This window comes from Epinephelus fuscoguttatus, linkage group LG6 (assembly GCF_011397635.1).
Source record: "Epinephelus fuscoguttatus linkage group LG6, E.fuscoguttatus.final_Chr_v1".
Taxonomy (NCBI): domain Eukaryota; kingdom Metazoa; phylum Chordata; class Actinopteri; order Perciformes; family Serranidae; genus Epinephelus; species Epinephelus fuscoguttatus.
Window position 1 is genome coordinate 2,965,262 of NC_064757.1, and position 14,805 is coordinate 2,980,066.

Below are 14,805 nucleotides of genomic sequence, written 5' to 3' on the forward strand. Positions count from 1 at the left end.
GTCGACCAGCAACATTCCCGCGCTGGCGCATAGGAAATGCTTCCTCACAACAAGAACGGAGGGGAAGGAAGAGCGAAGAATGTCATAGCAAGAGGTAGAGCGCGGGTAGAAAGAGAAAGCAACATGGCGGAGAAGCGGCCGAAAGACGGTTCAGAAGTGGATCCTACCACAAAGGCAAGTGTTACTCTATGTACGGTGTGTGGCAACTGGCGAGTGTTACTCTGTGTACACAGTGTGTGGTGAGCGTTATCTGTGTACATGGAAGTGCCGCCGGCTTATTAGTTGTAATAACGCATTATCTGCTGGGAGGCGACAGAAGTTACGCACTATAGCTTTAATATTGAGAAGAATTTGGTGGCACCAGTTCCTTTAAATGGCTTTTTGTTTACAGGTCTTTCTGTTAGTAAATGTAAACTGGAGTACGGTTCAGTAATAGCCCATGCAATTCAAAATTTTCGGAAAATGGGAAAGATATATAATTGGACATCTAAATGGCATGCTAATACGCCAATATTTTATAATAGTTTATTAAAGTCTGGAGGAGAACATTTTATCTCACCTCAGTGGTACAATTCAAGTATCCATAGCTTAGGAGACATCATGAATGATGCTGGTTAAGAAGCTTTCAGGATTTGAGGGAAACATATAACTGCCATTAAACTGCTTTTTTATATATTTACAACTATGCTCTGCTTTACGGGCAGCAGGTTTTGACCGACAGACAACCTATTAATCATCCAATGATGGAATCCTTTAAGAAATTATCATGAATAACTAAAGGACATGTTTCTGCAATTTAAAACACTTTGTTGGAACATATACAGACCCCGTTAGCAATAATTAAAGTATGGAATAAAGACTGCTCTGAATCATCTGTAGACTGGGCTAGAGTTTGGAGGAATGTTTCCTTTTCCTCACAAAATCTAAATAATAAATTAACAAATCTGAACTTCATCTATCGTACCTATTTAATACCAAAGCAACGTTTTATGATTAATTTAACCACTTCTCCAAACTGTAATTTATGTGATTTTAATCAAATGGGAACCTTTTTACATATCATGTGGGAGTGTCATCAGTTCAAAATTTCTGGGACCAAATAACAAAACGTCTCTCTGAAACACCTGGTTTAGAGATTGACTGCTCTAGAGGTGATGTCTATGGAGCTCTCTGTTGCTAGAATGAATGGGGCAGGCCAGGTAGTGCTCAAGGCTAGGAAGGAGGCACTCAACGTAGCTATAACTATGATAAAACTCTTTCTTCTTATTTGTTTTTTTTAATGTATTGATCTGAAATATCCAGCATGTAGTGAAATTTAGAGAAAGATCTGTGGGGACGGGGTTGTTTAGGGTTACGGAGCTATAAAATATGCAGGTGTTTTATATTGTTGTTTTCTTGTATCTGTTAATGCCTTAGTCACTACTCATAATACGATTAATTGTTATGAATTAAACAGAAATGGGTTGGAGTTATATTTTTTGTTTTGTTGCTTTTTGTTTTGTTTAGCTATTTCTCTGTTAATGCCCTGTTGTATGTTAATGTGAGAAGATATGTATATTTATTGTATGCAACTGACATACATTAAATGTTGATGTACACCTGCTTCTCCTGTGGAAAAATAAAATTTAAACGTTAAGGGAAAAACAAAACAAAAAAAAGACTACAATAAAATACACACAACATTCACACATTAAAAGCCATTTTGAAATGGCTGTACTATCTGTGACCGTATGCATGTTAACTTGTTACAATAAACATTGTCTGTGATCCCAGCATTGCTGGTTAAATGTCAGTACTATGCACATCCACAGTACTATTTTTATTCTTCAACCGGAAAACAATTACAAAGAAACAGAAAGAAATAGTTCTGAAGAAACTCACCTTGGGTAGATGCTTCAGCACCTGCATCACCACTGGCTGAATGGATGGCATTTTGACAAGGGGAAAGCTCTTCTCCAGCAGTTCTTCAAGCTTCCCATATCTGTAAGTTTCAAAGAAACAATGCAAAATAACATCCAAGCAGGTTCCTTCAGGAAACATGACTTAAAATCAAAAACAACCAATGACACACCTGTCCTCGTCCTTGCCCTCCGCAATGATGGCAACTCGTTCCATCAGCTTGTCTCGAAGCTCATCAAAGACAGACTGGTGGAACTCGAGCCGAGGTGTTCCATGGAGGTCGAGGAAGGGAAGAGCTGACTGGAGGGTTGGCAGCAGGATGCCATTTTCCATCTGCAGGCATGTTACGTATCAAAGACTCATCAGAGATTAGTTCTAGCTGCAGCTGTTCAATTCAGAACAGGGTATCAGGTAAAACACAACTTCAGACATTTGATACACCAGTGAATTCTTTAGAAAAAAATAGCATATAAGTGGCCCATCACTTTATTTAAGAACTGCTTCATAAAGTCTCTCTGGCTATTTCTGACTGAAAACATTTCCTGATAATCCTGATATTATTTATTGGTAAACGCAGAAGTGTAAAAATTAAGAAAACATAAATACATGAGAACAGCCTAAAGAAAGACCAGATACACACAGATCAGCCAAAACATTAAAACCATTGACAGGTGAGGTGAATAACATTAATCATCTTGTTACAGTGCAGTGTTCTGTTGGGAAACTACTGGGCTGTGGCATTCATGTGGATGCTTCTTCATGTGCTCCTCCCACCCAAACATTGTTACAGACCAAGTACCCCCTGTCATGGCAGCAGCACTCCGTGATGGCAGTTAGTGATGTGTCCTTCCATGTCGAGGCTTCAAAGCGTGTGTCGAGTAATCTGGGAAGATTTTTGTGAAGCGTGTATCAAGGCTTGTGTTGATGACGTATGTGGTGACGTTCGAAGCCTCGCGAGCCAGCCGTACCACGTGACTGATTCAGGAAACGGTTCGTGGGTTTGGCGTGAGATTCAAAATATAAGGGGCAGCGAAACGCAATGGATCCCTCCGTCACATTTTGTGAACTTCGGACTTTGTTACGTGTTTGTTTGCTATCTATTCGAGCTTCTTTTTTTGCGATTGAACCAGCAAGAAAAAGGAGATTTTCCCCTGTCTGGGAACATTTTGAGCTGATCTCTCATAATAAGGTATGCACATAGTAGTAATAACTAGCGTAATATAAATAAATGTGACAACACAGCTTTGTCCTTGCTCTAATTTCTTTCTTCTAATTTCTTGTATTTTAAAAGGTGAAGTGTCTGTTGTGTTCAAAAGAACTTGGATACAGCAATAACACCTCATCTATGGTGAGGCATTACAGAGCCCTGCATGAAAACAAGGAGACCAACCAAGGTGGACCAAGCTCAGGTAAGCCATTTTAGGATGCAATGATAAGGCAGCATACAAACATATAATTACATGGTACATTTGTATTAGACAACATTAATGTATATTTTAAATGTGACTAATTAAAGACCTCTCTAATTGAATACTGCATTTTTTTTGTCATCAGGAGAAGAATATGGTGATTGAGGATTCCCAGCCCTTCACTATTGTGGAGGACAAAGGGTTCAGAAAGCTTGTTAAAGCTTTGAACCCTCACTATGTTCTCCCCACAAGGCAGATGTGTATGTGAGCACATGAAGCATTTTTCCCCATTTCCCCATATTTGCCATTACAAGAGTGTTCTCCTCTTTCCTTTAGGCTTTGAAAGCTATGGTGGAGGCAGGGGCGGATCCAGAAAAATATTTATGGGGTGGCAGGAATTTTTGAGGGGTGGCAGCATATGGCATATGTATATATACTGAATTTAATCACAGTTATCACAGTTTGATGAGAAACAGTATGTTCACACTACATAAGGACATGGGCTGCCATTTACAAACTCATACAGACAAACTTAATCTCATGCAATCAATGTCTTGCATTTGAGGTTTCATGTGAAACAGTTCATATTAGGAATAGGTGTTGAAGGAGGTTCAGCAAACCCTGAGTCTAACCCTGAACTCTGAGATGATTTACCCTGAGATGGGAAACTCTGAATTACTGGTTTCAGAACAGCTGATTTGAGTTAGTTTAGTCAACTCTGAGTATGTTCACTCACAAATAAAAGACAGCGCCTCCATTTTAATCCAGTGGATGTAGAGATATTAATGCATGTGTAGCAGACGTTTATCTTTAAAAGAAGAGCCTGAGTCAGAGCGACGAAAGTGTAAATAAGTTAACCATAAAGTTAATAAAAAAGTTTTATTCAGTGTTGTCTGTTTATTCATCATTTATCAGACTTACATTTCCTTAATGAAGATAAAGTGGTGGAATCTGACTGTGTATCAGGCTATAGATACATTACATTATATTAATAATATATAACAATATATTTGTTCAGATTTAATCTGATGGGGAAAAACACAGGAGGCAGCAACTGAAAAATAGGAAGATTTAAAGCATATAGGCTAGGCTATAGATCAAAGACATAAAGACATGACTGTAAACTCACAGTCTGACCCAGTAATAATATGTTTGGTGATTTGCACTTAAAAAGACGTTAAAATACAAAAGGTTAAAATACAGTAGATTTTAAAATGTTGGACATCTATTTGTATCTTGACTCAACAGCATTTAGTGACTTTTTTTTCAGCCACAAATGTAGTAAATTTAGAGACTCTGAAATGCTGCACCATTGCTCACTCAGAAATATTAACATACAGTGGTGGAAAAAGTTCTCAGACACCCCATGCATTTGTGAAATATTGCATTAAGAATCACTCTTAGGTCTTCAAGTGCAATTTCTTTTAGTACAGTCACAGCCAAAATACTAAATAAATCGTAAAAAAGCCATTAAAAACTTAAAATTGATTGGTTCCATAAAAATGCATAAGAAATTTTGAGTATTGGCTCATTTTGGTACCAGTGATGAAGGTTGTTCTTTTTATTAAAAGACACAATTTTTGTTGCCAAGCTTCGTGTCTACATAAAGCCAGCACATTTGAAAGTTCTTCAGACACAAAAATGGCTAAAACAAGGAACCTAACGCAGGAAACATGCCTGAAGATAAAGATTCTCAGCCAGGAAGGGTACAGCTGCCGCCAGATAGCCAGGAAGTGCAGATGCAGTCCTTCAGCAGTTGGATACACTCTGCAGAAATACAGACGAACCAACAGCTTGGAAGACAAACCAAGATCTGGGCGTCCAAGGGTTTCTTCAGCAAGAAATGACCGCATCCTGATCCGCATGTGCAGGCAAAACCGCCGAATGACATCACAGGAGCTTCAGCAGCAGTGGTCAAACCAAACTGGTGTCCAGTGTTCCACCTGCACTGTACATGGCCGACTTTTAGATCATGGCTTAAGGTCCTACAAGGCTATCAAGAAGCCCCTGATCAATGAGAGACAGAGGTTAGTCCGGCGTCGTTGGGCCCAGGCACACAAGAACTGGACAGCCAGGAATTGGACGAAGATTTTGTGGTCAGATGAGTCCAGTTTCCAGCTTTATCTTCCTCCTACTAATGTGAGAGTACGCAGAAGGCCAGGCGAAGCATTATCTCCAGCATGTACAGTACCTACCAACAGTACCTACCTACCTACGGACATGAGCCCCATTGAAAATCTGTGGTGGATTATCAAAAGGTCTGTTTCAAAGCATAAACCAAAGAATTTAGAAGAAAAGCAGTAATTCAAGAAGAATGGGACAAGATTACCCCTCAACAGCGTGAAAGGCTCGTGGGGAACATGCCAGCCAGGATTAGAGCTCTACTACGTGCCAATGGCAGGACTACTAAATATTAATTTGATGATGTGATGGTTTATTTATTTTTTGTTCAGTTTTGAACACATTCTCTGTTATTTGTTGACTTTGATACCGACAATGTTGAGAACTGACATATTGAAACTGTCAAGAATTTAGTTTTGTTAGTTTTTCTTGTAAACAATAAACAAGAAAATATAATTTGTATTTGTTTGTATCCGTCTAATGCAGCCACACCTATTGAAACACAAAAAAGATTTTTCCACAAATATTTCATGATAATATTTGAGATTGCGTAAAATTTTAAGGGTGTCTGAAAACTTTTTTCCGCCACTGTATAATCCCCAATATTAGGCTATAGGAATTATGTTCCATCAGTGCAACCGATGACATCAGTGATAGAGATCATTAGTCACTGATACATGTCTAAAGCTTCATACCGATTTTTAAAATTTAAATAATTAGACCTACACATTATGTGCAATAAACATTTGGGAGCTGCTCTAACAGACTGACAGTCTGATCATTGTGCACAGTGTTATAAAAAATAATAAATATAAAAAGGACAGAGGTTTGATTCTGAGCTGAGGATGAATTCTCGCTGTGTAATATTTGAATGTAAAGACAATAAACTGATGTCCAAAGAAATGATTGATGTGCATAAATTCAGTAACTTAAGACAGTCCTGAGTAACAAACTAATATCCAGCAGGATTTAGACTGTGACAGACGGTAAATCTCCGCTAATTAATGCGCTTCGATACAAGCTTTTACACGGACTGAATGAATGAGGAAGTGAAACAGCGTGTAAGAGGGAGGAGACGGAGAAAAACCTAACCAGCGAGCAGGTTAGGTTCACAGACTCAGTTGCCATGGTGATTGACACAGAGTTTGATTTACCTCTCTTTCTGGAACTGAAAACCCAGAGTTTCCCTCATTTCAGGGTTAACATACTCAGAGTTTTCACTAAACTCGCTTTCTGGAATAGGCTACCCCTCTGGCTCCACTCAGTTTTCCAAACAAAGCAGTCTCTTGCTGCTTTGGCGTTATCTTGTGCTGCATTCACTGCAGTCGGACATTGGAGATTCGTGCTCGTAAATGTCAAATTGGCCATAACTTTCCTTTGAATTCGTTGCTGCCAACTGGGGTGGCAGCAGGGGTGGCATGGCTTTTGTTTAGGGTGGCATTTGCCACCCTATGCCACCCCGGTAGATCCGCCCATGGGTGGAGGACAGATACAAGGAATCCAAGGAGAAAGCCAAAGCCATTGTGGCGAAGGCATCTGCAGTTAATTTAACATTAGATATGTGGATCTCAATCAAAACTGATGCGTATCTAGCTGTGACATGCCATTTCATAGACGCAAGCACCTCTTTGCATTCTGTTGTTTTAGGGGTGCTGCATATCCCTGAGGCACATACTGCTGAAAATTTGGCAAAAGTAAAAGCAGCACTTATGTCAGAGTGGGGTATTACACACACAAAGTTATTTGCCTTGTGACTGATGGGGCAGCAAATATGGGTGCTTGTGCCAAGGAGCTTCGTTTGCATCACACAAATTGTGTGGCGCATACTTTAAATTTACTGGAAAAAAAAAAAAAGCTCTTGACCAAAACACTGTGCTGTCTGACATCCGGGCAAACTCAAGGAAGATAGTGGGCTATTTCAAGAGCAGCACCACTGCAAAGGTGAGTTCTTTATTTCATTGCAATATTCTAAGTGACGCTGTTTTGGTTAAGTTGCTGCTGCAGTGACACTTGAATCAATCACTTTTTGTTGGCTAATTTTATAGGGGAGGCTGACACAGGTGCAGGAGCAAATGGGCCTGCCGGCACTGAAGCTAATTCAAGAGATGGGTACACGCTGGAACAGCACATATCATATGCCCCAACGTCTTTATGACCTCAGGAAACCTGTAGGAGCAGCTTTGGCAGGCCTACGCACCACTGACATTGCCCCACTCTCATCAGAGCAGTATGTCATTATCGCAGAATGTCTAAAAGTGCTGTCCCCATTTAATGATGCCACAGTTGAGCTGTCAGAGGAGAAGAGGGTGTCTGGATCAAAAGTCATTCCCCTTTTGTCAATGCTAAACCACGCACTGGAAACTGGAAACCACCATTGGAAGACTGGTATGGGCTTAAATATGTGCCACCAGAAACTGAATTTGAATCACATAATTTGAAATTGTATTGTTTAAATGTTGAATCATTGCATTGAAAAACTGAATCTGACTAGTATAATTTGAAATTGAATTTATTTCTATATATCTTCACATTCAGTTCTCACAATTCAAATTCAGTTTTCAAAATTCAATTTCAATTCACTGTGACAGACATCCGGGTAGTTTAAGGATGAAGGAAGAGCAATCGAGCGCAGATACACAGGACTCCTCTTCGGCCAATCAGCACCTACGTTTTTGAGGACGTAGGAAGAAGCGTTCGGCTTGATCCATAGACCATAGACAATAGGCTCGTTCGAGATGAACTGCGCCTCGCCTGAAAAGTACACGAGAGCAGGCGGCCGCAGCGGGGGGTGGTGACAAAAAGCTGCAGTGAAGTCGGACAGTTTCCCGACAGTTTCCAGCAGCCTTCAGTCTGTACAGGAAGTCACAGACACACCAACATCCTGTCTGGAATGATGTCAATTCATTAAAAAAGTAGTCTCGCTCACCAGACCTTTCTCAAGAAAAGAAAGGTCTGGCTGGGCCGACTCTCACTTTAAGATTGGAGAAAAAAATGCTCCGGCTGCTTGTATTTCTTTCAACCAATCACAGTCGTTCTTGGCGGTGCCACAGCAACGGCGCGCTTGCAAAAATATTGCCGGGGGGAAACAGGTTTTGGTGTAACACGCCCACAAAAATATCGCCTACAGGACGCGAACCATGGCAGAAAAATGGCTAGATCTCCGCAAGATCAAACACCGCAAAAGTTAGTAAAGGACGTGTTGAAAACTGCAACCGGAGGTGGTAGGGCGGGACTTCAGCGGGTGGCTCGTTCCGCCCAATGAGAGGCTGATCTTTGTAGCGAACTTTCACCCACTCAGACTATTAAAAAAGTGATCAGACCCATATATCAGTTTGTTTTCAGTCTACAGTTGTTTTAATTGATAGATTAATTTCTTAAAATGCTTTACAGCTGATCTGTAGTTTATGTTCATGGTTTATCCTCCATTTGATATGAATTCTCCTGTAAATCAGCATCATATCAATTTGACCTGTCCCCTCAACTACACAGGCTGAATAAACTGTGTTTTACTATAAGGTTCATATTTTCAGAGGAAAAAAAATACAAGACAACAGCTTTCATTAAGGCTCAGTTAGATACAGTCAGGGCTTCACATCTGATGTTATTTTAAGAATCCTCACATCCCACTGACAATACACAGTATATATACATCATATACAGTACAGGCCAAAAGTTTGGACACACCTTCTCATTCAATGCGTTCTCTTTATTTTCATGACTATTTACATTGTAGATTCTCACTGAAGGCATCAAAACTATGAATGAACACATGTGGAGTTATGTACTTAACAAAAAAAGGTGAAATAACTGAAAACATGTTTTATATTCTAGTTTCTTCAAAATAGCCACCCTTTGCTCTGATTACTGCTTTGCACACTCTTGGCATTCTCTCCATGAGCTTCAAGAGGTAGTCACCTGAAATGGTTTTCCAACAGTCTTGAAGGAGTTCCCAGAGGTGTTTAGCACTTGTTGGCCCCTTTGCCTTCACTCTGCGGTCCAGCTCACCCCAAACCATCTCGATTGGGTTCAGGTCCGGTGACTGTGGAGGCCAGGTCATCTGCCGCAGCACTCCATCACTCTCCTTCTTGGTCAAATAGCCCTTACACAGCCTGGAGGTGTGTTTGGGGTCATTGTCCTGTTGAAAAATAAATGATCGTCCAACTAAATGCAAACCGGAAGGGATGGCATGTTGCTGCAGGATGCTGTGGTAGCCATGCTGGTTCAGTGTGCCTTCAATTTTCAATAAATCCCCAACAGTGTCACCAGCAAAACACCCCCACACCATCACACCTCCTCCTCCATGCTTCACAGTGGGAACCAGGCATGTGGAATCCATCCGTTCACCTTTTCTGCGTCTCACAAAGACACGGCGGTTGGAACCAAAGATCTTCCTTTCCTGGGTCGGTCCTCATGTGTGCCAGTTTCGTTGTAGCGCTTGATGGTTTTTGTGACTCCACTTGGGGACACATTTAAAGTTTTTGCAATTTTCCGGACTGACTGACCTTCATTTCTTAAAGTAATGATGGCCACTCGTTTTTCTTTAGTTAACTGATTGGTTCTTGCCATAATATGAATTTTAACAGTTGTCCAATAGGGCTGTCGGCTGTGTATTAACCTGACTTCCGCACAACACAACTGATGGTCCCAACCCCATTGATAAAGCAAGAAATTCCACTAATTAACCCTGATAAGGCACACCTGTGAAGTGGAAACCATTTCAGGTGACTACCTCTTGAAGCTCATGGAGAGAATGCCAAGAGTGTGCAAAGCAGTAATCAGAGCAAAGGGTGGCTATTTTGAAGAAACTAGAATATAAAACATGTTTTCAGTTATTTCACCTTTTTTGTTAAGTACATAACTCCACATGTGTTCATTCATAGTTTTGATGCCTTCAGTGAGAATCTACAATGTAAATAGTCATGAAAATAAAGAAAACGCATTGAATGAGAAGGTGTGTCCAAACTTTTGGCCTGTACTGTGTGTGTACATATATATATATATATATATATATATATATATATATATATATATATATATACACATATATATATATATATATATATATATATATATATACATATATATATATAAAGCTTCACACACCAAAGCCATGGTGCCATTATAATCACTCTGCCTGTTTTACATTTATTGTCCACTTGATAGCACAGTAGAGCAAATGGCTCCATGAAGCTTTGGCCCATGAGTGAACCAATTGAATGGGAAGCTTCAATGCTTCATGAAGCTTCATCTCGCCATCACTAATGGCAGTCAGTACGTTTACATGACACTTGAAAAAAAAGAATTATTGCCTTAATCCAACTATAATTGGACAACTGAAGTGCATGTAAACGCGTTACTCCGACTAATATCGGAGTTCTCCAACTCCGATTAAGACACCCAGATAATGCGACTGGAATTCGATTTTCTCCGGCATGTATACGCCTTAATCGGAGGTAAACTAGACAATGCATGTGCGCATGCTCCACACCCTCCACGCTGGCGTATGACCCCGGAACAGACAAGACATGCTATTGTTGTAGCCCTCCAACAGCATACTTGTCCACCTTTCGAAATCACCTTGACCACGAGGGATAGTGTGCACCTTATCTGCACAATCAGTAACGCATACATTATGTACGAGCTGAACAAAGCTGTACGATTATCCATCTTGCTGTTGTTCGAAAATGCCGGTCTGCCGCCTGACTCCAGTTGTTTATTATTAAGTGACGTAATAGGTCAACTGGAAAGAGGGCCGTATTAACCCACTGAAACGATGCATATCGCCACCTAGTGTTGAGGAGGAGGACACGTTCCCGTCAGTCATTCGATTTTCTCAGTTGCATGTAAACTGGGACAAGGACAGAAGTCCGATTAGACGCCAAAATCGAATTTTGAGCATCGCTTGACTAAGCTGTGCATGTAAACGTACTGACTGGCTCCTCAGCATGTTCCTAAAATGCTTGATCAGATTGGGATCTGGGGAAACCAGGTTGATGCCTTGAGCTCTTTGTCACGTCCCTCAGGTCATTCCTGAGCAGTTTATATGGTGTGGCATTTTGCACTGTCCTGCTGGGAGGGACACTGCCGTTGAGGAGTGCCGTTGCCATGAGGGGGTGAACTTCGTCTGTAATGGTGTCTGAATTGGTGGAATGCATCAAGAAGCATCCACATGAATGCCAGGACCCAAAACATTGCATTGTAACAAGATGATCAATGTTATTCACTTCACCTCTCAGTGGTTTTAATGATTTGGCTGATCAGTGTATATAGCTGATGGTATGAATCAGTAGTAGCCTCAAGACTCGTGAAACTATTTACATATTCTAAATAATATTCCTTCTTTTGACTGTCTGGTAAATTGTCAAGCATTATTATTTAGTTTGTGCTTTAGCTTTTATGGATTTGTAACAAGTCAACTAACAGATAAGAACAACAGCACAATAATCCTACCTAGAGACATAAAACAATGTGGATAACAATGACAAAACTTATTTCTTTAAGAGATAGTAACTTATTACATTATCATTTACTATCTGAAGCTATCTGAAAATGACATAAAAACATTATGTTCGCTTGACACAAAAACTCTTGTTTTCTCTTGTGAGTTTGACATAATATTTCATGTTATGTCTAAAAATTTTGAGTTTTGAGTTAATTTAACAAAAAATTATAAATCTGATTTCACCTAATTAGTTTAAGGCCAGCAAAAAACACTATCATTATGCACTTAACACATTGTGGTGTGTCAGGGCTAAATGGGTGGAGTTTCCCTGTATGCAGTGAGAAAATGTGTTTAAGGCCATAAACCTAAGAAAACTTTGTTTAAATGTGTTTTAAAACACTCACGTTACCCATTACCCATTATGTTTATTTATTTCACAATGGTTCTAATGGGTTACAGTTAATGTTGTGGGAAAAGACATTTTGCACAATGAGTTAAGTTGTACACAGTTAGTGACCTCCCACCTGCGCAAACATTAGAGTACTTTATATGAATGTGCTAAGGCGAACTACAAAGCATTCCTGACTCTGTATTCATCCCTTTGTCTTAGTCTTTTACACCAAGAAACCTATATTACCCGCAATAAACTTTTATGATCACATAAAATAAAAAAGTGTTGTACAATGCTAACTCAATGCTTTTGCATTCACGTGATTGGAATAATGTAGACCTACTCAAACAAAAACAACAAAAAGTTACGTTAAATTGACATTAAATTCCTGTCAGACAAGGGCCATGTGCCACATTAATCTTATTTTTTTTTTCCTTAAGTTTTTTGTTACTATATTGTTCTAAACCAAAAGTTTTGAGTGCAAGGAAAAGGTCGAATTCAAGCACTTCAGTATTTTCCTGTTCATCTTCAAATGGTTTGGGTAGGCTATTTTTAACGGTAATACTTTATTTTCAAAAGAAATCAAATAAAGCACGCAACAGGTCGTGTAACTTAACGCTTGTGAAATCATGTTTCGTCGTAATGTGTCTTCGTTTCCTCGTCTGCACAAGACGATATATCAGTACATCCACACTGAGAATCTCGCGCATCTGCATGTGGTAACATAAGCCCTATCACAAAGACCAGAGACAAACAGCTAGCTAAGATGGCACAGAGAACACCTGCAGGTAAGTTACACTAGTTACGTTACATCATTAAGGTATCTTCTGGGGTATTCGAACTGTAACGTCACAACACTACACACCATGGTTTGTATTTATCAGCTAAATTCTGTTTAGCAAACATACACCTTATAACGTGGCGTTAACGATACCTGAAACTGATCAATGGCTTTCAGGGGCTCCGTACAGTTGGTGAGAGTTTCTTTAAGATCCTCTCCGTTGGATATCCCGAGCTCAGGCAGCCCCGCGAACATTGTCGCTCCTGTTTAAGCATCAACTTAACGATGTATTGAAGAATTAACTATTCTACCATGTGAATCTGCAGTCCCCAACGCATTACGCTCTCCGCTGTCAAAGCAAACTTCCTGTGTTGTAACTTTGTAAACAGTCCGTCAGGAAAGCCTGCGACGCAACTGTTCCGTGCTTAATTTGTCCTTCTTCTTTGGTTTTCAAAGGCGGTTTGCATCCAAAAATTTGCATTACCGCCACTCACTGGATTTACACTGAGGTTTCCACTTAATAGATTAAAAAATAATAATACTAATTATTATGAGCCCTTTCCATCCCGTTCCCACTCTATTGTATATGTCCTATTTTCCGGTTGTTTGAGAGAATTTAAAAGCTTCTCTCAAAAGCTGCATTACACCCTCTCCAGAAACCCCCACAACATCCTGAAATCGCCTTGCTGCATCTATGATTGTTTCAGTTTTCTCAGATTTTCTTTCTATTCCAGCAGTACAGTTAATAACCAACAATGTTCCTCATACATAGTCTGTGCTTCTCGAAGTCAAGAGTCCATTTTACATCATTTTACATTTACATTTTACAATATCTCTGCCATGGATTTTCATAGCAACACATGTTGGCTTGTTGGAAAGGTGTGGTTGTACTGAATCCAGTGATACCGAAACTGTAAAGATAGCTTGCATATTCAGGGAGTCAGCTCACGAAACATATGAGGTGTCCCAAATGAAAGCAAACAAAACGGTAGCTTTTGACTTCATTTGATTTGTAGAGATCCCTTATGGTATTATTTAACAATTATTGGCCTGTTGTTTATGTTGGAAAAGTCAATAAAAACCCTAAGGCACATGTAATCACATGGATTTTAATAATAAAATTGTGAATCCTAATGTAGAGGGTGCTGTACGTTGTACAATCAGAGTCCAGTATGGAGCATCCGAGAGGGCTTTTGGGGTTGAAAGCATTGGGGGAGATCTCTGAGAGAACAGAGTGATCCAGGGTGACGTAGTGAGGGATTGGTGGTTCTGAAAAAGGGCTTGGGTCCAGGATGGTGGGACAGTGGAAGGAAGGAGTCCAGAGACAGTAAGGGTGGAGCATTGGAGGGTGAGGAGACAATGGAGTTTTAGTGGAGGAGGCCTGGAAGAAGTAGAGACAGCTGGTTAGAGCAGAACAAAGTGGTAAGGAGGATTAACTCTAACTACAAGTGTACATGAATATATGAAACTATACTCAAAAGCTTGCAACTGACCAACAGTAGTAGGCTTTAGTCTGTGACCAGGGAGAGGGCGGTGAGTCAGGCTGAGCACTCCATGAGGGAATAAAAGTTAAGATAATCCTGAGACAGAGACAGAGACAAGGTAAGGCAGGGCACACCAAACAAGTGAAGCAGGCAAACACTATTATTGTTACTGTACTATTTACTTCTTTTACATTACCTAATAATCACAACAGTCATCCTCGTCTTCCACATCTTCATCTGAACTTTCCACACCATCATTGGTAGATGCCTGGTTCTCA

The 14,805-nt window shown here is 40.1% G+C and overlaps 1 protein-coding gene across 2 annotated transcripts in view; it reads right to left on the minus strand.

Annotated features, from left to right (window-relative positions):
* Positions 1 to 13,453, minus strand: part of nelfb (negative elongation factor complex member B) — a 62,420-nt gene extending 48,967 nt beyond the window's left edge. The window contains exons 1-3 of one of the 2 annotated variants that reach the window (XM_049578797.1): positions 13,197 to 13,447; positions 2,072 to 2,232; positions 1,882 to 1,981 (exon numbers count right to left, since the gene is read on the minus strand). In XM_049578797.1, coding sequence (XP_049434754.1) covers positions 1,882 to 1,981; positions 2,072 to 2,232; positions 13,197 to 13,298 — 363 coding nt within the window. In that variant the 5' untranslated portion in view covers positions 13,299 to 13,447. Of the gene's footprint in view, positions 1 to 1,881; positions 1,982 to 2,071; positions 2,233 to 13,196 lie in introns of both variants that reach the window. The other variant, XM_049578798.1, reaches the window with a different exon arrangement.
* Positions 13,454 to 14,805: the final 1,352 nt, after the last annotated feature.